The 26520-nt window shown below is 41.5% G+C and overlaps 1 protein-coding gene across 1 annotated transcript in view; it reads right to left on the reverse strand.

Moving 5' to 3' along the window:
* Positions 1-6537: 6537 nt before the first annotated feature.
* Positions 6538-26520, reverse strand: part of POLQ (DNA polymerase theta) — a 106477-nt gene continuing 86494 nt past the window's right edge. Inside the window, exons 24-30 of the mRNA XM_002716640.6 lie at positions 26287-26408; positions 22742-22926; positions 17271-17382; positions 14843-14967; positions 10175-10328; positions 7779-7894; positions 6538-7353 (exon numbers count right to left, since the gene is read on the reverse strand). Of these exons, the coding sequence (XP_002716686.2) occupies positions 7240-7353; positions 7779-7894; positions 10175-10328; positions 14843-14967; positions 17271-17382; positions 22742-22926; positions 26287-26408 (928 nt within the window). The 3' untranslated portion in view covers positions 6538-7239. The remainder of the gene's footprint in view (positions 7354-7778; positions 7895-10174; positions 10329-14842; positions 14968-17270; positions 17383-22741; positions 22927-26286; positions 26409-26520) is intronic.

Raw genomic sequence — 26520 nt, forward strand, 5'->3', positions numbered from 1 at the left:
TCTTTTGTGGGTGTCATGTTGTCTTCCTTAATCTTGTTTCTTGAATTGTTGTGTTTTTTTAATTCGGCATTTGTGGAGATATTCATTGGTTTCTTCTTCGTTTTTTTTCTCTATGGTGGCTTTTATCTTTGTACTATGCCTCTGTAGATATGTGGAATGTTTGCTTTCAGTGAATATCTAGAGGTGTGCAGTGGGTGTGGCCAGGGATCGCTGTTCAGTTCCTAGGATGAAGGGTGTGCCTAAGATGACACACCCAGGTTTGGCATGGTAAATCTTTTTTTTATCAGAAGCAAAATTTATTCTGGTCGGCTGAGCTCCTCTCCTCAAATAGACCAGTGCCTGAGTACCTGCCCTAGTTGGTGTAATATTTGTCCGCTCTATCCCAAGGACCAAAGGATCTGTGCAGTCTTCAGTGTAAGCTCAAATTCTGCAGCACTGTCCCTTACCAGGTAACCAGGAAGCCCTAAGTATGTGGAATCTCCCACAGTGACTGCCCAAAGTCCCAGCCACTCTGTGAGTCCTCCCACACAACCTCAGGGTCTTTTTTGGTTTTTGTTTGTTTTTTACAGCCTGGCACAGAACCCTCCCACATTCACAAGCACTCAGCCCCCTGTTGGTTTTCCCCACCAGAGTCCTGAGTTTCCACTCAGCTGATTGCTGGGCATGGACACAAGCTGGTGCAGCTGTTATATATGCCCAAAATGACGCCCAGTCTATCAGTTTGTTACAGGACACCATTAGGGAGAGAGAAAAGTCTCTCTTCTTTTTATTTTTCCTCTAGTGTGATAGTTACACTATTCCCCCCCCCCCCGCTTTTTTTTTTTTTTTTTTCGGACAGGCAGAGTGGAGAGAGAGAGAGAGAGAGGAGAGAGGTCTTCCTTTTGCCATTGGTTCACCTTCCAATGGCCGCCACGGCTGGTGCACAGCTGCGGCACACTGTGCTGATCCAAAGCCAGGAGCCAGGTGCTTCTCCTGGTCTTGGGCCATCCTCCACTGCACTCCCAGGCCACAGCAGAGAGCTAGACTGGAAGAGGAGCAACCGAGACAGAATCCAGCACCCCGACGGGACTAGAACCCAGTGTGCCGGTGCCGCAGGTGGAGGATTAGCCTAGTGAGCCACGGTGCCGGCCTAGTTACACTATTTCCCACAGGGCTCCAAGTTGGTTCCCTCTAGGCTCTTCCTAGAGGAAAGTGACAGTGGCTTGGGCTGCTGCAGTCTGGTCTCACCTCAGTCTCCTATGCTGGTGCAGAAGCTGTTGGCTGCTAGAGTCCTGAGCTGTGAGCATCCATGCCCTCCATGTAGGTCCACTGTGTCCCTCTAATTTGCATAGAGTTCTATCTGCCATTTTCTCCCTAACTTTTCCCTGGGACTGCACTCTTTCCACTTTTTTTAAGCTATCATCTCCTAGACTAAAGCAGTAAGCTCCCTCACTACTCCACCATCTTGGAACCTCCTCTCTAATGTGGTATTTTAACAAATGGGTTTACTTATCCCTTCATCCCTATTTTTTAACAACTAATCTTGATTGCTAATTTGTCATGATATTTTAATCATTTCCCATAGATGTCTGTTTTTTGAATTCTTTATTCTAGTAATTGATTTCTATGTCCTCATCCAATTTTTAAATGATTCTCTTTACAATGTGTGCTAGTGTCTGACAGATCTTTGTTTTTTTCAACTGTGATAGGCATTGACATTTTTTTCTTCAGAAGTTTGAGTACATTATCTTAAAAAAATCCCTGGTGAGATTTTGACTAAAATTACAGTAAGCTACAGATTAATTAATTCTTGGTTTTGCTGGTTTCACTTCCTCTGGGATAACTTTACCCATTGGTCACAACCATTTTGCTCGTGTAGGTTGATAATTTTGCCTTCACTAAGTTTTTCAGGTTGCAATCTGGATTCTCTTAAACAATGGAAATGTCAGCATTCCCACAGCTTCCTGTTCTTTCATAATCCCACTTATGCTCAATTTGAATTTCACTCCCAGTGTTGTCATTTTTCATTTTTCTAGTGTACTTTTCATCTTTATTAGGTAATCTCCACTTCTGATTATCCATTTTTGTAAACTGTCTCACATGGGAGACCAAGAGTCAAGATAATTACTTGCTTTGCTGTCTGTAAGGTAATGGACATGCAGTGGGCAACCATAGACAGACTCTGAAAGAAGTGATGTAATTGATCAGTTATCATGATGTATGCATGTTTTCTGTTAATGACATTAGAAATTGCCATAAACTTACTACCTCCAAACAAAACAAATTCTTGTCTTACAGTTCTGAAGTTCCAAAGTTCAAAACGGTCTTAGCAAGGTTAAAATTCAGGTGTTGGTAGGATTACAACCTTTCCGGAGTCTCCAGGGGAGAATCCAGTTCTTTGCCTTTTCTAGAGGCCTCCTGTGTTCCTTAGCTTAAGACCCATTCTTGCACCTTCATAGCCAGCAGTGTGCCATCTCCAAATCTCGGACTCGGTTATCTCTATCTGCTCTTCTGTTATAAAGACCCTTGCAGTTACACTGGAATCAGCCACACAATGCAGGATAATCTCCCCATTTCACACTGACACATCACATTGGCATAGGTCCTTTTTCCATGTAATATAACTGCAGTTCACAGTTTCAGGGATCAGGATGTAGACCTCTTAGGTTTGGGGATTGGCGGGGGAGTGGGGAGGTGAGTGTGGTTATTCTGCCTAATACAATGCCAATCTAAAATTTGCACAGAGGTTTGCAGACTGAAGAGGTATCAGTCATGTTTCAATGTTAGATAATGACACATAGTAATACTCTGGAATAACTGAAATTTGAATTGTATTGTGGGGGAACTCATGTCATTTAAGTAAATCATAGTAACTAGAATTTATGCATAACTGAATCATGCAAAGTCAGGAAAGACTGCCTGCTTTAAGTCCAAGTGATAGGTCACAAAGGATGAGAAAATGCATGTGACTACATGTGCAGGCAAGGGCTGCAGAAAATGAAGTAATCAACATTTGCCCTCATATTTAAGGAACACATACAGGTAGGTACATAAATTGAGCTTTCCCTTGTGCCAGATCTCAAGCCTACCAGAAAATGGACAGCACTACAGCTGTGTTTTTTGAAGAACATGGTAAAAGTGAATATAGGAAAAACTCAAATAATGATGCATCTCTACCATGTTCTGCTCATTCCCTTGACCCCCAAAACTATGTCTAGTGTACCAATACCCAATCACTGATAATGCATTATCTTTGAAAACAACTGTTTTTCTCTATGCTGTCTGATAAACATAAAAGAGCTCTTCTGATAACTGATTAAGAATATAATAGCAGTCAGAAACACATATTCTAGGAAACCAAGATAGCAGAATAGGGAAGAAGCTTACTGCTCTAATCTAGGGGAAGGTTGTTAAAAAAAAAAAAAAATGTATGTAGAGAGTGCAATCTCAGAGTTAGGGAGAAAACAGCAGAGTAAACTCCATGCAAATCAGAGGAACACTGTGGATCTGCATGGAGGGTGTGGAGGTACACAACTCAGGACCCCAGCAACCCAGTGCAGCAGCACCAGCTTTGGAGAGTGAAGTAAGACCAGAATGCAGGAGCCCAGGCCACTGTTGATAAAGCTGTGGGAAGAGTCAGGTGTGAGTCCAACATGGAGCCCTGTGGGGCACATTATACCTGCCAACCTAGAGGGGAAAAAAGAGGGGCACATTTCTCTCTCTCTCCCCAGTCACCAACACTGGTGTCCTGTAACTAGCCAAGAGGGGAAGGGGCTGTTTTGGACATACACAACAACTGTACCAGCTCATGCCATGTGCCCATCAACCAGCCAAGAGGAGACACCTGAGTCTGGCTGAGAGAATTGACATGAGGCCGAGTGCTCCTAACTGTGGGAGCCTTGTATACTGGGATAGTAAAACGCTATGGCTGCATAGGAGAGCATAGGGTGTGGCTGGGACTTTGGGCAGTCAATGTAAGTGGATCCACAGGCTCGGGGCTCCCTGATTCCCTGGTAAGGGTCATTGCTGCAAGACCCGTGCTCACACCAAGGACTGAATGGATTCTTTGTGTGGTTCTTGTAAGAGTGTGAATGAATATTATACCCACTGGAGCTAGCGAACAGGCATTGGTCTCCATGGAAGAGAGGAGGTAAGCGTGAGACTACTCCAGCAAAGCTAATCAAACTTCCCCTCTAATTTAAAAAAAAGAGCAAGATTTAGCACGCCCAACTTGGGTGTCCTCTTAGATACTTTGCTTACCCTGGAGCACTGAACAGAACTCCTTGGCCACACCCAGCACACACATCTGGGTATTCACAGAGAGCAGGCACTCCACTAAGCCACAGAGGCATAGTCCAAAGAAAAAAGACATCACAGGGGGAAAAAAGATCTCAAAATGTATCTCCACAAATGCCTAAAACAAACACAGCAATTCAAAAAATAATAAGGAAAGCAACGTAACACCTGCCAAAGGAACACAACACCTCAATACTAGAAGATGAAGAGATTGAAGAAATGCCAGAACTGATTGCAGGATAATCAGAAGTAATCAGAAGCAAATCCATGAATTAATGAAGTCCATACATGATATGAATGAACATTTTTCCCATGAAAAATAAAAAATGCAGTAGAAAGCCTTAACAGCAGACGTGGCAAGGCAGAAGAAAGAATATCTGAACTAGAACACAAATTTTTGGAATTATTACAGTAAGACAAAAAAAAAAACCAAAAAACTTAAAAACATTTTTGGAGATTTATGGGATACTATCAAACGCCTTACCATACAGGTCTTAGGAGTTCCTTAAATCATGGAAGCAGAATAGCTTAAAAGGCCTTTTTAGTAAAGTAATTACAGAAAACTTTCATAATTTGGAGGAAAAAAAAGGGAAATCAAGTACTGGAAGCACAAAAAACTCCTAAAAGACATGACCAGAAAAGATCCTAAAATGTGCATGAGAAACACCAGATAAATATCAGAGGATCTCCAGTTACACTCACAGCTGACTTTGCGTCAAATACTATAGGCCAGGAGAGAATGGCAAGATATAGTCCAAGTCTTAAGAGAAAAGAACTGTCAACCCAGAACACTGTACCCTGCAAAGCTCTCATTGATGAATGAAGTTGAAATAAAGACCTTCCATAACAAACAGAAACTGAAAGACTTTGTCACTTGTCCAGGCTTATAAAAGATGCTTAAGGATGTGCTACACACAGAAGCATGACATCACTATCAAAGAAGGTAAATACAGAGGCAATCCAAAGTAAACAATAGGAATATTTATAAAAATAGCAGGGCCAAATCATTACTTATCAATAGTCACCTTGAATGTAAATGGCCTCAACTCTACAGCTAAAAGATACAGACTGGCTGGATGAATTAAAAAACAAAACCCATCTATTTGCTGCCTACAAGAAGCACATCTCACCAACAAAGATACATGCAGACTAAAAGTGAAAGGATGGAAAAAGATATTCCATACTAACAGAAACCAAAAAAGAGCTGGTTTAGCCAACCTAATAGAAGACAAAATAGACTTTTACACAAAAACTGTTAAGAGACAAAGAAGGGCACTATGCAATAATTGAGAAATCAATTCAACATGAGGATGTGACTATAATAAATGTATATGCACCTAATTACAGGGCACCTGCCTTCTAAAAGAAATGTTAATTGATCTAAAGGGAGACATAGACTCCCATACAATAGTAATGGGGGACTTTAATGCCTTACTTTCAGCAATGGACAAAACAACCAGACAGAAATCACCAAGAAAACAGAGTTAACGACATTATAGACCAAATGGACCTAATGGATATCTACAGAACTTTTCATCCTTCAGTGCAGATTACACATTCTTCTCATGAGTGCATGGAACTTTCTCTAAGAATGACCACATGCTAGGCCATAAAGCAAGTCTCAGCAAATTAAAAATAAAATCATACCATGCATCTTCTTGGACCACAATAGAATAAAGCTGGAAATCAACAACTCAAGAATCTTGAAGAGTGAAAAGTGAGTTATAGAAGAAATCAAATGAGAAATCAAAAAACTGTTGAGAAACAGTGTTTTTCTTCATATTACTTGTTGAATTCTCTATTTAGTATAGAATTAATCTTCTGTGTATAAAGTTAACTGAAAATAGATTTTAATAAAAAATAAGAATGGAAATAGGGGAAGGAGGAGGAAGAAGGGTGAGAGGGTGGGTACAGAGGGAAGAATCACCATGTTCCTAAAAATGTAATTATGAAGTTTGTATACCTTAAATAAAAGGTTTCCAGGGGAAAGTAAAGAATAAACAGTTCTATATGCTCTGACATTGATGAATAAGCTATGGAATTTGTAAATACAGAATATGGGTTTCTGATACTGTCAGACTAAATATAATTTAAAAACACGTAACTACTGATAAAAAGTTTCTCATAAATACATTTTATTTGAACCACAAAATGGTCATTTCTGTACCTCTGCTTGGGATGATAAAGTATACTCTTTTCAGCCTGGGTATTCTCACCAAGTCACAAACACAGAACAAGGTGTGAAGGGGTATTTCTTTTCACTTTTTAAAGAACAAGATTATTTCTTGGAAAGGTATAATACCTGGATATTTCAAATACATTTATTCTATAAACTGGCAAGAGAAAAGGAATAAGAAACATTTTATGAAAATTCATTCCTAAGTTCCATCCATGCTAAGTCTTACCACTTTACAGAATTCATCATTTATTAACCAATGCTATTTTAAAATACTATTTCAGTAGAATTAAACTGACATTGGTGGGGGAAAAAATGCATAAGGCCTAACCCCATAGTATAAGTGAAACAAATCTTTGTCTGCCTGTGGCTCCCATTGGAGCCTGCACCATGAGTGCCTAACCACAGGACAGGGCTGGCACTGCCTGGAGAGCAGTTTTCCTCATGCTCAGTCCAGCGAGACAAGGATGCAAAGTGCTACGTGCATGGTTTCAAGCATACATTCTGAAGCTGTTTAAAGCCACAATAAATTACAAAATGCTAAAGTCACAGATTTCTTTAAGAATATAATCATTAAACTTGGTATTTCTCCTCCTCTCCCAAAAAGATTTTTGGCACTACAAGTATTAGACCTCTTTATACATTTGGAAACACTTACTATAAAATTAATATCCTAAGTGCATCCAGATCTGAGAATTTTTTCATGAAACAGGTGGAAAAGTAATGTCCATTCTTTCCAGGTGACTCTGCAGTGTGTGATGCCGAAGAGGACTGCAGGAAGTGCATGATTAGACATCAAAGTCCTTGAGCTCTCCCCAGCTGGCACCTATTTTCACTTTCACTTTTAGTTTCACAGAAAGTTTTATGGCATTTTCCATTTCATTTTTGACAATCTGAGCTACCTATACAAAAGGAAAATATAAATAAATGAGGTTAACAAATTCTCTACCCAGTCAAAGACTGTTTCCCAACCCACCCACTAAGAAGGTGATAAGCCAGACTGGGCCTCTTCCTCCAGTCACGCTGAAAACACCAAATCAGAACACAGCCAGGAATCTCCAACTGCTCTCCCTGCTTCTGACACCTTTAGTGGGGATGCTCACAGCTCAGAAACCCTCAGAGCAAGACCCCAAATTATTATCTCTAGTTTCTCCCAAAAACATCCTTGCATCAGGAATTTCTTTAATGAGTATGAAACAGCACTCTTAGCGTGGTCTTTCCCTGTATGAACTTGACATTTATACAGCTAGTCTGGGGCTAAACCTCACGTATAGGACAAAAAGCTGCTGGCCTGACTTATGGAATGGACACAGTGCTACAAAAATACCTGAACGACATCTTCTTCCGCCACTTCGTACAAGAGTTCATCGTGGAGCTGGAGGATGAAGAAGCCGCCTCTGACCGGGCAGAACACCCCAGGCAGTCTTCTCTTGGGAAACAACCCTACCCCGGGAAAACGTGACAAAGCTGATGAGCACATCGCCGTGCTAGAGGACAGGTGTTTTCAGAGATTCTAAGAAGTTCTTGGAAATTTTAATTAAGAAATTAAAACATATGATTTAGAACTATCAGGAAAATAAATACCTATTGGCTGCTCTCTAGCCTACATATCACATAAACTCAAATCCCCATCAACTTCCTCCAGAAAGGAATCTGACAAGAAGTTAGGGGTGTGAAGAGCTCTGTTCTTATAACCAACCAACCTTTTCTCTCCTTGTATCCCCCTTCCACCATGTGAGTAATGAGGTGTGGGGCCTGATTCCTGCTCTAGGAAAATGAACCAGTATTGTTAGGCAGTGTTGTATAAAGGGGAACACTCTGTGGTACCTTTTTTATGACAAGCACCATCATTGTGGTAGAACTGGTACTTACCAATTGTACTATACACTCAAGACACATCATTCTAAACCTAGGGCCCAAATGTGGGCTTCAGAGAGTGTGTGAAATGCTTGACATTATAGGGCTCCAAAGGCTGTGTGCATCCACTTGGCTAAAACACGATGTACCCCACTAAGCCCCCAGCGCTGACTGCATGCTCCGGCTTAGCTCCTTTCTGACTGCCACTCTTTTGTCCTCGATTTCCCTGACCTGATTTCTGACCCAGAACACCTCGATCCTCTTGTGCCCCGGGTACTCTTCCTGTTCCCGTGACCTCCCTTCAATCCCACTGACACACTGCTACCTTTAACCCAGCATGACTCCACAAAGTCATCGTGAATGGCATATCCACATTTTCTTCCACTCACTCCTAGTGTTGGTATTGCCTGTATCCTCATTTTGACACTTGACACCTGCTATAAAGAGTTACATAAATACTTTAGCCAGGTGTCATATCTTCCCTACCTTTCTTTAGTTGACTTTAAACCTAAACACAACTTTTACTTCTAAATCCTCTGAGCACACAGCACAGGGTTGTTTCCCAAGTGTGTACATCTTCTCTCTACAAATACAAATGTCTATACATACACATTCCCTCCCACAAAATGCTGAATAAGCAACCTCAGATATTCTGTTTGGGGTTGAAGACAATTCTCATTTAAGGAACAAATATACTTTAGTATCTTTGCATGTAAATTAACATCTGATGTAACTATTATCCTCTATATATGAGGGATCTTCAAAAAGATCATGGAAAATGCATATTATGAAGAAAAAAACTACATGGATTTCAAAAACTGCAGCAAAGTAGGCATGCTTTTAATTCTGTATTTCCAAGAGCTTTCTGAAGTACCTCCATCTGAATCTTCTGGAAATAGAAAACTTCACCTACAGCTCTCTCTATACTTCCTATTCCATCTCGAGTAGCTTATCCTTCCACCCTATGCCCCAAGTCCTCTAACTTCTTTCCAAGCAAAACTAAAACATGGCTGCAGTCATGATTTGACAACCTCAGGGGCACTGAAGTGATATTTAAAGCAGAGAGAGGTATAGGTACATGGCAAAAGAGAAAAGGGAAAGTTATATGTATGTACTATACATGAAACATGGAAAACATGAAACAAGAACAAGATGGCAACATCATAAAGTAACATACATGATGAGTAGATGAATTCCAAATTTATTCCTAGACTTCAGAGAATATACTAAAGGTCAAAAATGGAAATCAAGATGTCTCCACGTGTGGTCTAGGAAGCACAGAGCGTCCCTGAGCCGGCAGTGTCAGCATTACTTTCATGACAGCACCATGGGGTTACTCACCTTTTTTAATCTCATTCTCTCAGAGGTTACCAGCAAGGTAACCAACCATCCTGGTTTTAGACCTCAGAGTTCCATGTCATTGAAAACCCATCAGTCTCCCAGTAAATGGGACACATATTACCCTATTATACAAAGGGTTTTCCAGAGGTTACTGGACTTGTGACATTGTTACAGGATGAACGAAGAAGCAGATAAGAGAATGCAGCTATCTTGTCTTAAGTCAGACATTAAAGAGATTTGCAGAAATGTAAAATAAAACCACCTAATAAAATTCTCTTTTGCTCTGAATAACTATGATTATTTTCATAAAAGTAACTTCTGTTAAAATTCTTTGTCTTAATTTCTAACACGATAGATACAACACACCTAAGCAAAAGGTCTTTGGGATCCTTAACAATTTCTAAGTGTATAAATACATCATGACACCAAACACTTGAGAAGTCTTAACAAACAAAATATAAAATACTTCCCCCCCTTTTCTATTTTGATATAATTATCTAAATATGGCCTCACTGATGAACAAACCTGTTTTGTCACTTTGGAGCACACCCTCACGGTGACCGTGGGATTTGAAGGTTGAGTGGAAGGTCTCTAATTGCTTCTGAATGTTAACTGTGGCTATTTTCACTATATCAGCTGCTGATCCTTGGACTGTTGTGTTGATAGCCTGACGCTCAGCCTATGAAAACAACAGGTGCTCTGTTAGATATGCCAGCATGGTTTCATACTTGCCCTTAGTATCCACAGATCACGTCCCTAGAGCAATGCTCACATTTGCAACTAAAATGGAAACCTGGACTGAGATATGGCCCAGGACATCAACTATTAGACTGCATCCTAAGAATAACAACAATAACAACCCAAGACTAGATACGTGGTCAGATTGCTTCAGTTCAGAAATCTTCAATACTCAGGAACCCCAAAACAGCATTGCATTTAGTAGCTCAAATTATTTTATTTTATAAACATCTATGATCAGTGAGTTAACTGGTCTAAACATCAATAGAAAGAATCTATTCCTCCAAATGCTCCTAATGCCAGGATGTAAGTAGATGACTCTTCGTGATGCGGGTTGGAATGTCCTCAGTGCACGCCCCATTCCAATGGCCTCTTGGTCCCAAGTGTAAAGTTCAGCCCCAGTGTTTGTGGAGCCCACTGGTAGGAATCAGAGGTTTTCATGGACTACTGAGGTTAATCAACAGCTGCTAGAGAACCTGCAGATCCTGGGTAGTAAGAACTGCCCAAACCACTGCTGCCAGGAGCTTCTTGGCAGGCAACCATGGCCACTGAACACAACCATCCCGGGGCAGTGGGGAAGGAGGGGTGGATTAATAGCCAGGTGTAACCTCTCCCTGAACACCATTCCTGATGGCCTAAAATGACTCAGAAACTGCTCAAGGGAGGGGGTCAATATAACCTGAGAGGTGCCTGCCAGCACCTGTCACCTGGGCTACACTCAATTTCTGGTAGATTAAAAACAAGTCTATCTAACAGGTATTTAAAGTATCTGTCATTTTTGTCAAATGCTGATGAATCCACTGTAACCTCACTCAGTTGTCACTGTGTAAAGAGTGACAATGTCAGAGTTACACTGACTCCACCTGGAAACTGTGTACCTCCATGTCATAGACAGTATTACTGTGACTATTACGCTGCCTATCTCTGTGATAATTCAGGGCCCCCACTCACTGCCATAAGACTTGAAGTGTTGCTGCCCATAACAGAATGGCCTTGACTTGTTTTGATCAATGAAATGAAAAACCACCACATAGTGTATCTAAGAAGTTCTAAGAACTATCCAGCACTACCCCAAAAAAAATGGGACCCAGATGAGGTCTGTTCCTTCTTTCTGAATTCCAGAATGAAGATGATATAGCGCTAAGCCACAATCTGGAGGCAACTATAATATATGAGTGAGAATTTAAGTTTCCAGTAACAATTAGGCCACTAGACCCAGCCCTGCCACTTATATTATCTGAACCAGGGAAGGTAAACAAGAAATGCCTCTCTGAAGGAATCAGATGGCTAAAAACAAAGTGAAGAATTTCAGAAACTAGAGATGGAGGAGAGAAAGGAACCCAAGGCATCAGAGGTCACCTTCCACCCGGAGGCATACCACACTCCGGAAGATGCATCTGAGACGCTAAAAAAGCAGATCTTCTGGTGGTCATGAGGAGATGGGGGAACAAATGTAAGGGTTCGGGGCTCAATAAGTAGAAGGGGGCTTGGTCAATCACCCAGCTACAATCCAAAGTCAACACCCTAAGGACAAGATCAGCTAGAAATCATTTGGCCCTGACAGCCTTGCTTCTAATTATCTCTATCACTAAAGTAGGATCAAAGTAATCCTGTTGATTCTACCCTCCTATAGGAAGCAAAGATGAACCCTCTCTCAATAAAAGTAACATCATAGCCCAGGCCTCAAATACTTCCATGATTCTGATACACAATTTTGACACCACCCAAAAAACCCAGACAGCAAGGAGCTAAGACAATGTAACTGCTTCTATAGAATACTACAAAAAAGGGCAGGCATTTGTGCAGTAGTTAAGGTGCTGCTTCAGAAGCCTGCACCCCATATCAGAGTCCCATGGTTCGAATCTTGGCTCTGCTTCCAATCCAGTTTCCTGCTAATGCACACACAAGAAGGAAGCAGGTAAAGGCTCAAGTACTTGGGTTCATGCTACCAATCTGGGATACTCAGGTGGAGTTTCAGGCTCCTGGCCTCAGCCTAGTCCAGTGCCAGCTGTTGTAGACATGTGAAGAGTGAGTCAGTACATAGAAGATCTCTCTCTCCCTTTCAAATTTGAAAAAAAATTAAAAAGAAAGAAAATGATGAAAAACAAAAAGCAGAACAAACTATAGGACAGAAGTAAGAGAACTATCAGACTATGGACTATCACCAAGTTAATTATCCCATAAGATAGGCATATATTCAAGGACACAAAAAAGACAAAGTTGAATATTTCAACAGTATAGCAAATGCCATAAAATAAAAACAAAATGGAAACTTTACAATGAAAAATAAATTTAAAATCACAACAGGTGGATTATACAGCACACTGAAGGGCAAATCAATAAATTGGAAAAATACATTAAAAAGAAATTCAGAGTAAAACATGGTGAAATATAAACATGGAAAATATAGATATTAAGAAACATGGGGGACTAAAATATAGGTTTAAAATTTAGAAAGTGGGGCCAGCACTGTGGTGTAAAGTGCTAGCATCCTATATGGGCGCTGCTTTGAATCCCAGATCTCCACTTCTGATCCAGCTCTCTGCTATGGCCCGGGAAAGCAGTAGAAAATGGTCCAAGTGCTTGGGCCCTTGCACCCACGTGGTTGACCTGGAAGAAGCCCCTGGCTACTGGTTTCAGATCGGCTCAGCTCCAGCCATTGTAGCCATCTGAGGAGTGAACCAACAGATGGAAGACCTCTCTCTCTCTCTCTCTGCCTCTGCCTCTACCTCTCTCTGTAACTCCATATTTCAAATAAATAAATCTTTAAAATAATAAAATTTATAACAAGTTCTAGAAAAAAGGAAGGAATATGATAAAGCAATAAAGAAGCAAAGCCCAACAATTTTCTAAAAATCAACAGAAACTATCAAGCCACAGATTAAATCCTAATAGGATCAATTAAACACAGCCCTACCCAAGAGCACATCAATTACAAGAACAGACACTCTTAAGGCACAAAACAATAATCTGATTGAAATCAGGCAGAAAGAAAAATACTGTGTTGAGAAAAAATGTAGAGCACAAAGAGAGGAGCTGGCTGTAGTACACCATGAGTCAGTAAACTACAGGCTGGCCTACCTCCCATTTCTGGAGATGAAGTTTTGTTGATACACAACCACACCTGCTTGTTCAAGTATTTTTTGTGACTGCTTTTGCACTGCAACCACCAAACTGCACCATGAAGTTTGGACAAGAATGTTAAAATCAGCAAGATCCACAATAGCTTCAAACTGGTTCATTCCCCAAATGCTGGCAACAGCCAGGACTGCATCACACAGAAGCCAGGAGCCCAGAACTCCATCTGGGCCTCCCATATAAGTGGCAGGGACCCGATAAATGGCATCATCTACCACTGCCTTCCCAGGCACATTAGCAGGAACCTGGATCAGAAGCATAGTAGCTGGGTCTCAAATTAGCACTGACATAGGATACCGGTGCCTAGTGGCAGCTTAACCAGCTGTGCCCCAACACCAACCCCTGGAGGTCTGAGCTCCAGAGAGAAGTGTAGGCAGTTAGGCAGCTGGGTATCTTCAGTACATATAATGGGCTGAGATGGGCAAAACACAAGTTAATTTAGGAAGAACTGGATTATAATAGAAGCTTAGATACTCAGATACAAAAAAAATTTTTTTAATCCTAGTCTGGGCAAATATCATCAATATATCTTTAAAATGTTATTGAAAGTAGTCTTTTAAAATATTTTAGGTATCCAGATAACCTCTGATGAAACAGCACATTTAAAATAAAGAAATGAGGGGCCAGTGCTGTTGGCATAGGAAGTTAAGCCACCGCCTGCAGTACCAGCATCCCACATGGGCACCGGTTTGAGTCCCGGCTACTCCACTTCCGACTCAGCTCTCTGCTGTGGTCTGAGAAGGCAGTGGAAAATGGCCCAAGTCCTCGGGTTCCTACACCCACATGGAGACCCGGAGGAGGCTCCTGGATTCGGATCAGCACAGCTCCAGTCTTTGCGGCCATCTGGGGAGTGAACCAGTTGATAGAAGACCTCTCTCTGCCTCTGCCTCTCTGTAATTCTGCCTTTCAAAATAAATAAATCTTTTAAAAAAATAAAGAAATGAGAGGAAATAAAAAAAAAAGAAAAAGAGTAAAATCACACTTCAATGACTGGCTAGTCTCTGAGAAACACCAGCATTGTGGGCATGAGCTGACAAATTAGCAAATGACATCTGAAACAAATAACTACTAGCAAATATGAGAATTCGGTCTATTTGTAACTATTACCAAAGCTAGTCGGCTTCAGGTACCCCAGTCCCCTCAAGTCTGCAATCTCAGCACGTACTGTCACTTGCTTAATGGAACCACTGGTTGGCCTTGCAGATACGGACCCTATTAACGTGCTAGTATTCCTGAAAGGAATATTAGTGTTTAGCCTTTGCTGAAAAGTACGTATCATTGAGCTGGCAAGTTAAAAATCCAGGAAATTCAACATACATGAGCTTTATGATAAGGATTATTGTCTTTGATTCCTGGCAAATATCTGCGTCTTCCCAAAATGGTCTGAACAAACCCATCTCTTCTACAATTCTTCACTGTCTCCTTCATGAAATGATTAATCCCTAAAAAGAAAACACAGAAATATTTAATTAAAACCAAAGTCCATCCTTCCTTTCACTTGCTGGTTTCAATATAGTGAAATATACCAAATGCCATCATACTTATTTAAAGATTTATTTATTTATGTGAGAGGCAGAATTACAAACAGAGGGAGAGACAGAGAGGTAGAGATCTTCCATCTGCTGGTTCACTCCCAAATGGCCGCAATGGCTAGAACTGGGCTGATCCAACGGCAGGAGCCAGGAGCTTCTTCCAGGTCTCCTATGTGGGTGCAGGGGCCCAAGTACTTGGGCCATTTTCCACTACTTTCCCAGGCCATTAACAGAGAGCTGGATTGGAAGTGGAGCAGATGGCATTTTGAACTGGCACCCAAATGGGATGTCGGCACCACAGGCAGAGGCTTAACCTACTACACCACAGCACTGGCCCCTTTTTTGTTGTTTTGTAATTAATTACTTAACTTGAAGAGCTACTTACAGAAGAGAGGGAAAGACAGAGAGACCATCATAATTTTTAACACTAATAGCATATCAAAATAATGCATACGAACTTTCATTTACTATTTATAGACTCAGAAAGTTAGAAACAAAGGGGACTTTAAAAATGACAACAAAAAAATCTAACCCCATCTTTGTTTTTTAATCAACAAAAACAAAATATGCAACCAAGTTCCAAAATAGAGCAGGTATCTAGGTGGTTTTACACTTGCTTTTTTAAACATGTATCTCTATTTCAAAGGCAGACTGGCAGAAAGAGAAGGGAAGAGGGAGAGGGGGAGGGAGGGGGAGAAAGATAGAGGGAGGGAGAATCTGTCCACTATTCACTCCCCAAATGGCCGCAATAGCCAGATCTGGGCCAGACTGAAGACGAGAACCAAGAACTCCATCCAGGTCTCCCATGTAGGCGGCAGGGCCCCAGATACTTGGGAGATTTTCCATGGCCTCCCCAGATGCGTTAGCAGGAAGCCAGATCAGAAGCACAGGAGTCAGGATCTTTAAGACTACTACACACTACTTTTCACAGATTTCCCTTCTAGTCTTTGCTTTTATCATTTTGAGGCTCAAAACATCGCAGTCCCCTCCTTGTTGCCATCTAACTAACAATCCAAAGTCCATACTAAAATTAATGCATGAGTTACAAGAACTACTTCACTAGACACACATATGACCCACTCTCATGTACAGTGTAGTATTCACACCCATGCATATCCCCCATGCCGGCATTCATCCTTTTTGCCTTCTAGGTTCGTTTTATCTTAGGAATCCTTGGCTCCACATGGACTAATCTTGTCACTGCTAATTCCTGTGTATACTCTTTACCACACAATCAGGTCATGGAGACCGTGTTGGTGGATCTTCAGTCATACACATGATCTCTGCTTTCTGACTGTTCTGCTCATCCTAAGTAGTAAACACTGCAAATTTTTTTGCACCAAAATAAACTTATCATTTAACTCTACTTTTCTATGAACTTGCTGAAGTATACTTGTGTGTCTATGTGTGTATGTGAGTGAGACAGAATTCATTCACTAAAATGTCTGTTGCTCAAATATAGAAATAAAACTGGTTTTGACAGATTGACTCATAAGGTGGGACCTTGCTAAATTCAGTTATTAGTCCCAATAGCTGGTTTTGTAGAATCCATGTACAAGATTCTATGAAGATCATGTCACATCTAAGTAAGAACTTTTTTTCCTTTTTCCTTCAAATCTGTAACATACTTTTTTCTTCCTGTACTGTAGCATTGGTTCCTTGAGCATCAGTTTGGGTAAAGGACAGGGTTGAGCACAAAAGGACATGAAAGCACTTCCAGGTGACAGAGTGGTGGTTTCTGTGTACAGTTTAGACCACATATGTTTGTCAGAATTCACAGAACTATACAGTTGAAAAGCGGAGATTTTACTGTGTGTGACTATACCTCAATAAACTGCCAAAAGAAGAAATAAACAGTGATATCAAGCTGATGTAGAACAGCAGTTGTTTTTCAGAATTGCCAAGTCAATGGTTCCTGTTTCAACCTAAAGCTACCCCAGATTTTACAGGACAGCCACAGTGAGCCGGTAGCATATACATCAACCATATTTTTGCTGTTCCATCTCTATCCCTACTTTATGATAAAAGCATATCTTAGTAAATAATCATAGTTAATGTTACTTGTCCTTCAAAATGCTTGGTGAAAACTTCCAAATAGGTGAGATTTTAACTGAAAATTCCTTAACAGACTTTTTAAAATTGATACACAATGGTTTAAGATGGCTTGAAAAGAGTTGTGTCTACAAGAGAATCAGCACTCAAGGCTTCTTTACCTGTGTATCTGGATTTGAAGGAGTCAATATAGCAAGCAGCATCGTTTTCTTTAATGCCCATCTGCTCTCCTAAAGATTTAGCTCCCATTCCATAAATGATTCCATAGCAAATCTGAAAGGTAGTCATCACGTCCAGTACATACATTAAAGGCCATAACACGAAACACAAATATGAAGACAGTTAATTAGAATCAGAATTTTAATAAACTTTTATTTCACAGTGATTCAAAAAAATGATTAGAACTTTTTCGTAGATTTACAGAAGGTGATATCCACCTAACACGTTTTCTACCTTTTAGCAGTACTAAATGGAGAGAGAAAGAGGGACAAAGAAAATGTGAATGAAAACGAATGTATGGGGGCCAGTGCTGTGGCGTAGCAGGTAAAGCCGCCACCTGCAGTGCCAGCATCCCACATGGGCGTCAGTTCAAGTCCCTGCTACTCCACTTCTGATCTAGCTCTCTGCTATGGCCTGGAAAAGCAGTGGAAGATGGCCTAAATTCTTGGGCCCCTGCACCCACATGGGAAGACCCAGAGGAAGCTCCTGGCTTCAGATCGGTACAGCTCCAGCCGTTGCAGCCAACTGGGGAGTGAACCAGTGGATGGAAGACCTCTCTCTATATATATGCCTCTCCTTCTCTCTCTCTGTAACTTTCAAGTAAATAAATAAATCTTGAAGAAAAAAAAAAGAAAATGAATGTATATGTGTAGTCTATGAAAATAATTCTAGTGATTCAAAAAGAAAGATTTTGACAATGTAAAGTAATACAGCCATTATGGAAAACAGTATGGAAGTTCCTCAAAAAACTAGACGTAGGAGCCGGCGCCGTGGCTCAATAGGCTAATCCTCCACCTTGCGGCGCCGGCACACCGGGTTCTAGTCCCGGTTGGGGCACCGGATTCTGTCCCGGTTGCCCCTCTTCCAGGCCAGCTCTCTGCTATGGCCAGGGAGTGCAGTGGAGGATGGCCCAGGTGCTTGGGCCCTGCACCCCATGGGAGACCAGGAAAAGCACCTGGATCCTGGCTCCTGCCATCGGATCAGCGCGGTGCGCCGGCTGCAGCAGCGGCCATTGGAGGGTGATCCAACGGCAAAGGAAGACCTTTCTCTCTCTGTCTCTCTCTCTCACTGTCCACTCTGCCTGTCAAAAAAAAAAAAAAAAAAAAAAAAAACTAGACGTAGGGGCCAGTGTTGTGGCATAGCAGGTAATGCCACTGCATGCAACACCGGTGTCCCTTATGGGCTCCAGTTTGAATCCTGGCTGCTCCATTTCTGATCCAGTTCCCTGCTAACAGCCTGGAAAAGCAGCCAAAGATGGCTATCTGGGAGTGAGCCAGCGGGAAGAAGATGTTCTCTCTCTCTCTCTCCCTCCAACTCTGCCTTTCAAAAGAAAATAAATAAATTTTATTAAAAAAAAAAAACAGAAAAAAAAAAAAAACTAGAAGTAAAACTACCATACAGTCCAGCAATCCTACACCAGATATACTCATACATCCAAGGGAAATGAAATGAAGCTGTTGAAGAGTCATCTGCACTCACATGTTTTCACATGTAGCACTATTCACAAAAGTCAAGATACAGAATCAACCTAGGTATCCACTACTAATGAATGAATAAAGAAAATGTGGTATAAATATAAAATGCAGTGTTATTCCCTCCCCCCAAAAAATAATAAAATCCTGTCATTTGGAGCAATATGGCTAGAACTAGAGAGCATTATGTTAAATATAGATCAGACACAGAGAGACAAATACCACATTATTGTCACTTATAGGCAGACATTAAAAAGTAGCCATCTGAGCTGGTGCTGTGGTGTAGCAGGTAAAGGCCCTGGCTGCAAACCTAGCATCTCATATGGGCACTGGTTCGCATCCCAGCTGCTCCACTTCCAATCCAGCTCCCTATTAACCTGCCTGGGAAAGCAGCAGAAGACAGCCCAAGTGCTTGGGCCCCTTGCACCTATGTGGGAGTATTGGATGAAGCGCCTGGCTTCTGGCTTTAGCCTGGCCCAGCCCTAGCTGCTGTGGCCTTTTGGGGAATGAACCAGTGGATGGAATATCTCTCTCTCTGTCTCTACCTTTCTCTGTCACTCTTTCAAATAAAAAAAAAAAATCATTTAAAAGAAAGAAACTCTTGTTTACTAAGTATTGCTTGGGTTCAATTCTTAGTGCCACCATGCACAAGATGGACAGTGTATAAGTCACCTAACCTCTTTGAATCACAATTTCTTCATCCACAAATCAAGGACATGAATTGTTACACTAAAATATTATTATCAGGACTGTGGTGGGTGGGCTAAGCCTCGCCTGCAGTGCCTGCACTACCGCATCCCATATGGGCACTAGTTCACATCCCAGCTATTCCTCTTCCAATCCAGCTCTCTGCTATAGCCTGGGAAAACAGTGGAGGATGGTCCAAGTCCTTGGGCCCCTGTACCCAAATGGGAAACTCAGAAGAAGCTCCTGGCCCCTGGCTCTGGATGGGCCCAGCTCCAGCTATTGCTACCATTTACAGAGCGAACTAGCAGATGGAAGACCTCCCTCTGTCTATCCCTCTGTCTGTAACTCTACCTTTTAAATAAATAAATATAAAAAAAAAAATTCTTGGGGCCAGCACTGTGGCATAGCAGGTAAAGCTGTCGCCTGCAGGGCTAGCATCCCATGTAGGCACCAGTTCAAGTCCCAGCTGCTCTACTTCCAATCCAGCTCTCTTTTAAGGGCTAGGAAAGCAGAAGATGGCCCAAGTCCTTGGCCCCCTGCACCTGTGTGGGAGACCCAGAAGAAGCTCCTGGCTCTTGGCTTCAGAGCAGCACAGCTCTGGTCATTGTGACCATCTGGAGAGTAAACCAGCAAAATAAAGACCATTCTCTTTCTGCCTCGGCCTCTCTGTAACTCTGCTTTTCAAATAAATAAATCTTTAAAAAAAATTCTTATCAGTAATTATTATCTATAATTGTTTAGGAAATTGCCTGACATAAGGTTCTATATAAATGTTAAATAAAATCTAAAAAGAGAACTTACATAAAATGCGCATTACAATTCCAAGTAAGAGTGTCTGCTAATAGTAACTGATAGAATCAAAAAGGGAGAGAACAATCCATCATGGGAAGCGGGATACACAGCAGACTCATAGAATGTCAGATGTCCTAAACAGCACTCTGGCCTCAGAATCAGCCCTTAAGGCAGTCAGATCTGGCTGAAGAGCCCGTGAGAGTATTTTAGGCATGGAAACCCAGACACTCTGGGGAAAAAAAAAAAAAAAAAAGGAGAAGACCTAAATGAAAGATCTCTGTGAGTGAGATCCCAGTGGAAAGAACGGGGCCATCAGAGAAGGAGGTACCTTTCTCTGAAGGGAGGAGAGAACTTCCACTTTCACTATGACCCTGTCAGAATAAGATCGAAGTCGACGAACTCAAAAGGCTTCCATAGTCTTGGCAACTCATGACTAGAGCCTAGGGAGATTACTGACGCCATAAATAAGAGTGTCAAATTGTTAAGTCAACAACAGGAGTCACTGTGTACTTACTCCTCAAGTGGGATCTCTGTCCTTAATGTGTTGTCCAATGTGAAGTAATTCTATAACTAGTACTGAAACAGTATTTTACACTTTGTGTTTCTGTGTGGGTGCAAACTGATGAAATCTTTACTTAATATATACTAAATCGATCTTCTGTATATAAAGATAATTGAAAATGAATCTTGATGTGAATTGAATGGGAGCAGGAGATGGGAGGGGTGCGAGTGGGAGGGAAGTTATGGGGGGGAAAGCCATTGTAATCCATGAACTGTACTTTGGAAATTTATATGTACTAAATAAAAATAAATTAATTAATTAAAAAATAAAAAAAAAAAGAATTCCAAGTAAGGTAAGTAGAGGGTCCCTCCCTCTTAATGCATTGGGGGGGGGGGGGGGGTATCTTTTTTATATTCTTTTTTCTTATACTTTCTTATCTTCTTGGATTTCCTAGTGTTTTGTTTTGTTTTTTTTTTCATAAATCACTACATGCTGAGATCTCAGAAAGATGCAGACTCAATGTCAGTGCATGGTGACGTAGGTCAAACTTGGTGTAGTCGGAACAGTATTAAATCAGGTAAGAACCCACTAAACAGAGGCAGCTATCACAGGTGGATAAATGAGTAGGGGAAGAAGCAGAATGCCTGAGTTCTGGCATTCGGGATTTATCCTATCTCATTCTGCTAGATGACCTCAAGCAGATTACTACAGCTCAGGCTCCTCCCCTATAAAATGTGATTCTAATAATAATACCCCTCTCAAGTGTTGATATCAGGATGAAATATTTGAGAATATCACCTATTTTACATAGGGTTTGATTCTTGCCAAATGCAGAACCCTGGGGTAGCGAGGGCTGGGAGAGAAGGGGGTGAGGCATGTAAACAGACAGCAGAAGTGTGAATGCAAAGTGACAAAGCAGGGTCTCAGAGCTGAGCACTGTGCCTCTACCTCAACCATACTCTTGTTCTCTGGAAAAGGGCATCAGCCTTCCCAGCAGGTGTGGGGTAAGGAAGGATTAACATTAATTCAGGCCACAAAATGGGTGAATGAGCCCTCTGACTCTCTCTGTGCCTAAGAGCCACCAAGCAGTAGCAAGTAACAGTGACCACTTCAAAGGTCCAAGGGCAGCATGCAGAGTCCCAGGTGGGTGAGTTGACCAAAGCTGTCGGTTACTAGAGATGCTTCACAGCTCTGCAGTGTTTACTTTTTTAACAAACATTTATGGGGCACCTTCTATCCAGTGCATCTAGGCTTGATGTTGTGGGGAAATATACACATGAAAACACAGAACTATCAGAGGACGCTTACAGCTGAGAAAGAGATGTTAGAAATAGGTTTGTGCGTATACATATACACACACACACACTTAATCACCACCACCACTACCACTTTTAAGTAAGCATCTACTGAGTATCAGGTGCTGTGAGAAGCCATATTACAGTTTTAAATACACATGGCTTTGCTGACAGTAATGGCCTCAGACCTCTGTATAGTTGATACTTTCCCCTGCTTCTAAGAAGAGCTTGATTTTTTATTTGTTGGACTCTTTATGTAGTGGAGCATTAAGCCTTTGATGATAACAGTCCATTTTTAAAATGTATTCATTTATGCAACATTTACCAGGCACACATTTATCTCAAGGGCACTATCGCAGTACAGTGAGTTCAGCAGGTTAGAATCCCAGCAGCTCACTGTGGCCATCTGGGGACTGAACCAGCAGATAGAAGAGATCTCTCTCTGTGTGTCTCCTCCCTCCTCTCTCTAACTCTGATTTTCAAATAAATAAATACTTTTTAAAAATGTTATCTCAAAAAATATTAAATTGGGAAAAAAGAACTCAATGAATATGATAAGCTCATATGAATGAATGACTCAAAGACAGAGAAACTGTTCGAACTGCAAATAATTGAGACTTCTAATTTTTTGAATCATACACAATAAGCATGTTCCCTAAGATCACCTGCTTTGCCTGTTGCCGCAGATCATCTCCAACAGATTCAGGCTCCATCATCCTCCATTCTGCTGCAATGCTCCTGAAAACATCCTCCCCAGTGTTTAATACTTGAATGAGACGACGATCTTGTGATAAATGGGCCAAGATCCTCAACTCCAGCTGAGAGTAATCAGCAGCCAATATTAATCCACCTGAAGGAGAAATGGCATTAGAAATGCTAATACAAAGTTCCATGCAATGCTATCCAAGTTCTGTTCTAATCTAGAACTTGGAGACTATATGCTCATGATTTAAAAACTAGCTCTTAACACGCTGCAATTCAGTTCTATACCTTAGGTCATTTTTATTTTCGATTTTTTATTTCAAGTACATGTAGTACTCATAATGTGTTAAAGCTGCCCCTGACGTCTGCCTCTACTCTCTGTGTGCTTCTTCAGTGTCCCAATAGCATCCGCACACAACCTAAAATAATTCTCTCATGCCTCAATCAAAAGGTAGTCCACAGAAAACTAAAGTTTCCTTTCTGTTCTATAGAAAGCCTTGCAAAGTACAAATTATGCCCTGAACAAATGGCTGCTGAAGGTATGAATTAATTAATGGAAAAACTAGCATCCAATAAGTGCACATTGAGAGTGTGCTGGACAGAAATGTGTGCTTTGAGTTGATGACAACAAAGATGTTCAGTGAAGAAAATCAAGTGGTCAACAGGTGAGGAAGAATTATTGAGAAGATTAAGATAATTTACCTATGGATTTGAAATAAGTAGGTTAGGTATATATGAAAAAAACAAAAGCCAAATTGAAAAATTAAAAGTAGGACGAGGGGCTGGCATTGTGGAGTAATGCGTTAAGCTGCCAACTGCAATGCCAGCATCCCTTATGGGCACAAGTCCGTGTCCCAGCTATTCCACTTCTGATCCAGCTCTCTGCAATGGCCTGAGAAAGCAGTGGAAGATGACCCAAGATCTTGGGCCCCGGCACCCACATGGGAGACCCGGAAGAAGCTCCTGGTTCCTGACTTCAGATCAGCGCAGCTCTGGCCATTGTGGCCATCTGGGGAGTGAACCAGCGGATGGAAGACCTCTCTCTCTGTCTCCACCTCTCTCTGTAACTCTTTCAAATAAATAAAAATAAATCTAAAAAAAAGAAAAACTTAGGCAAGTGAATATATTTTTGACTATAAATTTTATCAAATTCAAATACAGACCAAGTACTTTCAATGAATCTTTAGTGCCTGAAACTGAGATAACTATAAAAGACACTAGATTTATAAGATTGGAAACTTAAAAAGTAAAATGTCTATTCATAATTGTTACACTGATTTCATGGTAAAGTGATGATATTTTGAACATACTAGGTTAAATTTTTTAAAATAGGAGCCAGTGTTGTAGCACAGTGTTAGTTTAAGCCACTACTGATACAGCCATTCCATTCCAGAGCACCAGCTAGAGTCCCGGCTGTTCCACTTCTGAACCAGTTCTCTGCTAATGGAAAGCAGCATAAAATGGTCCAAGCACTTGGGCCCCTGTCACTCATGTGGGAGACTCAGATGGAGTTCCTGGCTCCTGGCTTTGGCCTGGCTCATACCTGGCTCTTGCAGCCATTTGAGGAATGAATCAGTGAATGGAAGCCCTCCTTGTGTGTGTGTGTGTGTGTGTGTGTGTCTGTCTGTCTGTCTGTCTGTCCCCATCTCCTTCCTTCCTTTATTGCTCTGCCTTTCAATATTAAATAAATTTTTTAAAAATTTAAATAATTTCAACCCCCTCCCAATTTAATGTCTTGGGAAGATAGAGCTCATTGACAAGTATAATATATTAGGAAACCTTTATCTATCTCTAGGATCACTTGAATGCTTTTTTTATTTTAGCTCTTGGCCAAAATTAAAGCAATGGAGTTAACGATAAGATCTGGCATTCCACAAGCCAACTCTGGGTTTAGTTTCTTTACTGATGGTTTCCAATGAGACTAACCAATTAAGTCAACCTGGCTTGATTTTATAGCCAGAGAGTCAAAAAGTCCATATAAGGCTCCCGGCTTCAGCCTGGCCCAGAACTGGCCTATTGAAGCCATCTCATCTGAGGAGCGAGCCAGCAGATGGAAGGTCTCTCTCTCTCTCTGTCTCTCCCTCCCTCTCTCTATGTAACTCTGATTATTAAATAAATAATCTTGAGAGAGAGAAAAAGAGAGAGAGAATGAATGAATGAATGAATGAGATGGGGGCCAACACTGTGGCATAGAATATTAAGCCTCCCACTGGGAACGTCTTCTTCGAGGTTTTCTTGAGCCTAGACTCCTCTCCAAATCAGAGATACAGTGTGGTTTACACAGACTTCTGAGGAGTTTGTGCATGGAATGTGCCTTGGACTCAAAATGTTTGCCTATATTCTTGTGTGTGTAAGAGTGTGTGTGAGTGTGTGTGTGTGTGTGTACAAGAGCCTTTGTTTTCAAACACAAGTTTTACATGTTCTGTGGGATCTCATGAGCTCTTTCAAATATTAAAACTGGGAAAAGCATTAATACTGTGGCTACTTAGAAAATTTTAAATCTTAAATGGACTTCACACTACTATGTTCTTTTTCCACTTTTAAAGTTTAACTTTTCATTATGTTCCTATTGAACAATACCGCTTTTAAATTCTTTCCTTGTACATAAAAGAAGATGCCCTGGATTGCATAACTTCCAGTACAAAATTACCATTTAACATATAGACCTTGTCAAGGCTCACTTGGACAACAGATGTTTAAAATACAAAACTGAAAATTGCCAAGAAGGTTATGTTATCGTTGACTTGCATTAATCTTTGAAGAATAAGTTTCTGACAGAATGTAGATAGATTTTTATGGCTCATTACACTACCTTGGGTTTGCCAGTTGGCAGAGAATGGAAGAAAGGCATCTTCACTGGTGTGTTAAGAATTACCCTGGGCCGGCGCCGCGGCTCACTAGGCTAATCCTCCACCTAGCGGCGACGGCACACCGGGTTCTAGTCCCGGTCGGGGCGCCGGATTCTGTCCCGGTTGCCCCTCTTCCAGGCCAGCTCTCTGCTGTGGCCAGGGAGTGCAGTGGAGGATGGTCCAAGTGCTTGAGCTCTGCACCCGCATGGGAGACCAGGAGAAGCACCTGGCTCCTGCCTTAGGATCAGCGTGGTGCGCCGGCCGCAGCGCGCCAGCCGCGGCGGCCATTGGAGGGTGAACCAACAGCAAAGGAAGACCTTTCTTTCTGTCTCTCTCTCTCTCACTGTCCACTCTGCCTGTTTAAAAAAAAAAAAAAAAAAAAAAAAGAATTACCCTACAGGCTGCCCTTCTGAACTTTTTCAGATCCTCTCTTAAGATTCAGCTGACTGCTGCCACATGATACACCATGGAAATTTCACAGAGAGCAGATGATGAAGACAATGCAGACTACCAGAAACCTGGCCAAACTAAAGGAAAGCACAGGTCCACCACAGAGCTGAAAGATGGAGGGACCAATGCAGGCATGATTCAGACTTTATCAGCGTTCTGCAAAACATTCCCACAACAACGAGAAGCTCAGGAACCATTGTCCACCTTACCTGGGAAAGGCACAAAAGCATGCCGCATGCTCACTGAAAACGGTATTCCTCTGTCTGAGGCTCGCTCTTCCTTCTGTGCCCAGGGCTTAGGGTTCAGGGTACAATCCTTCTCATCTGGTCCTCTGTGGTGTAGAGAGTATCGTCAGCCCCACGTGTAGCAATCGCAAGTACACAAGAGGTCTGATTTTCAGTAAAGTCAGCATTTCCACCTAAGAAAAATGTTCTTATCGGAAA

This window comes from Oryctolagus cuniculus, chromosome 4 (assembly GCF_051225735.1).
Source record: "Oryctolagus cuniculus isolate XC-2025 breed Fujian yellow rabbit chromosome 4, ASM5122573v1, whole genome shotgun sequence".
Lineage (NCBI taxonomy): Eukaryota > Metazoa > Chordata > Mammalia > Lagomorpha > Leporidae > Oryctolagus > Oryctolagus cuniculus.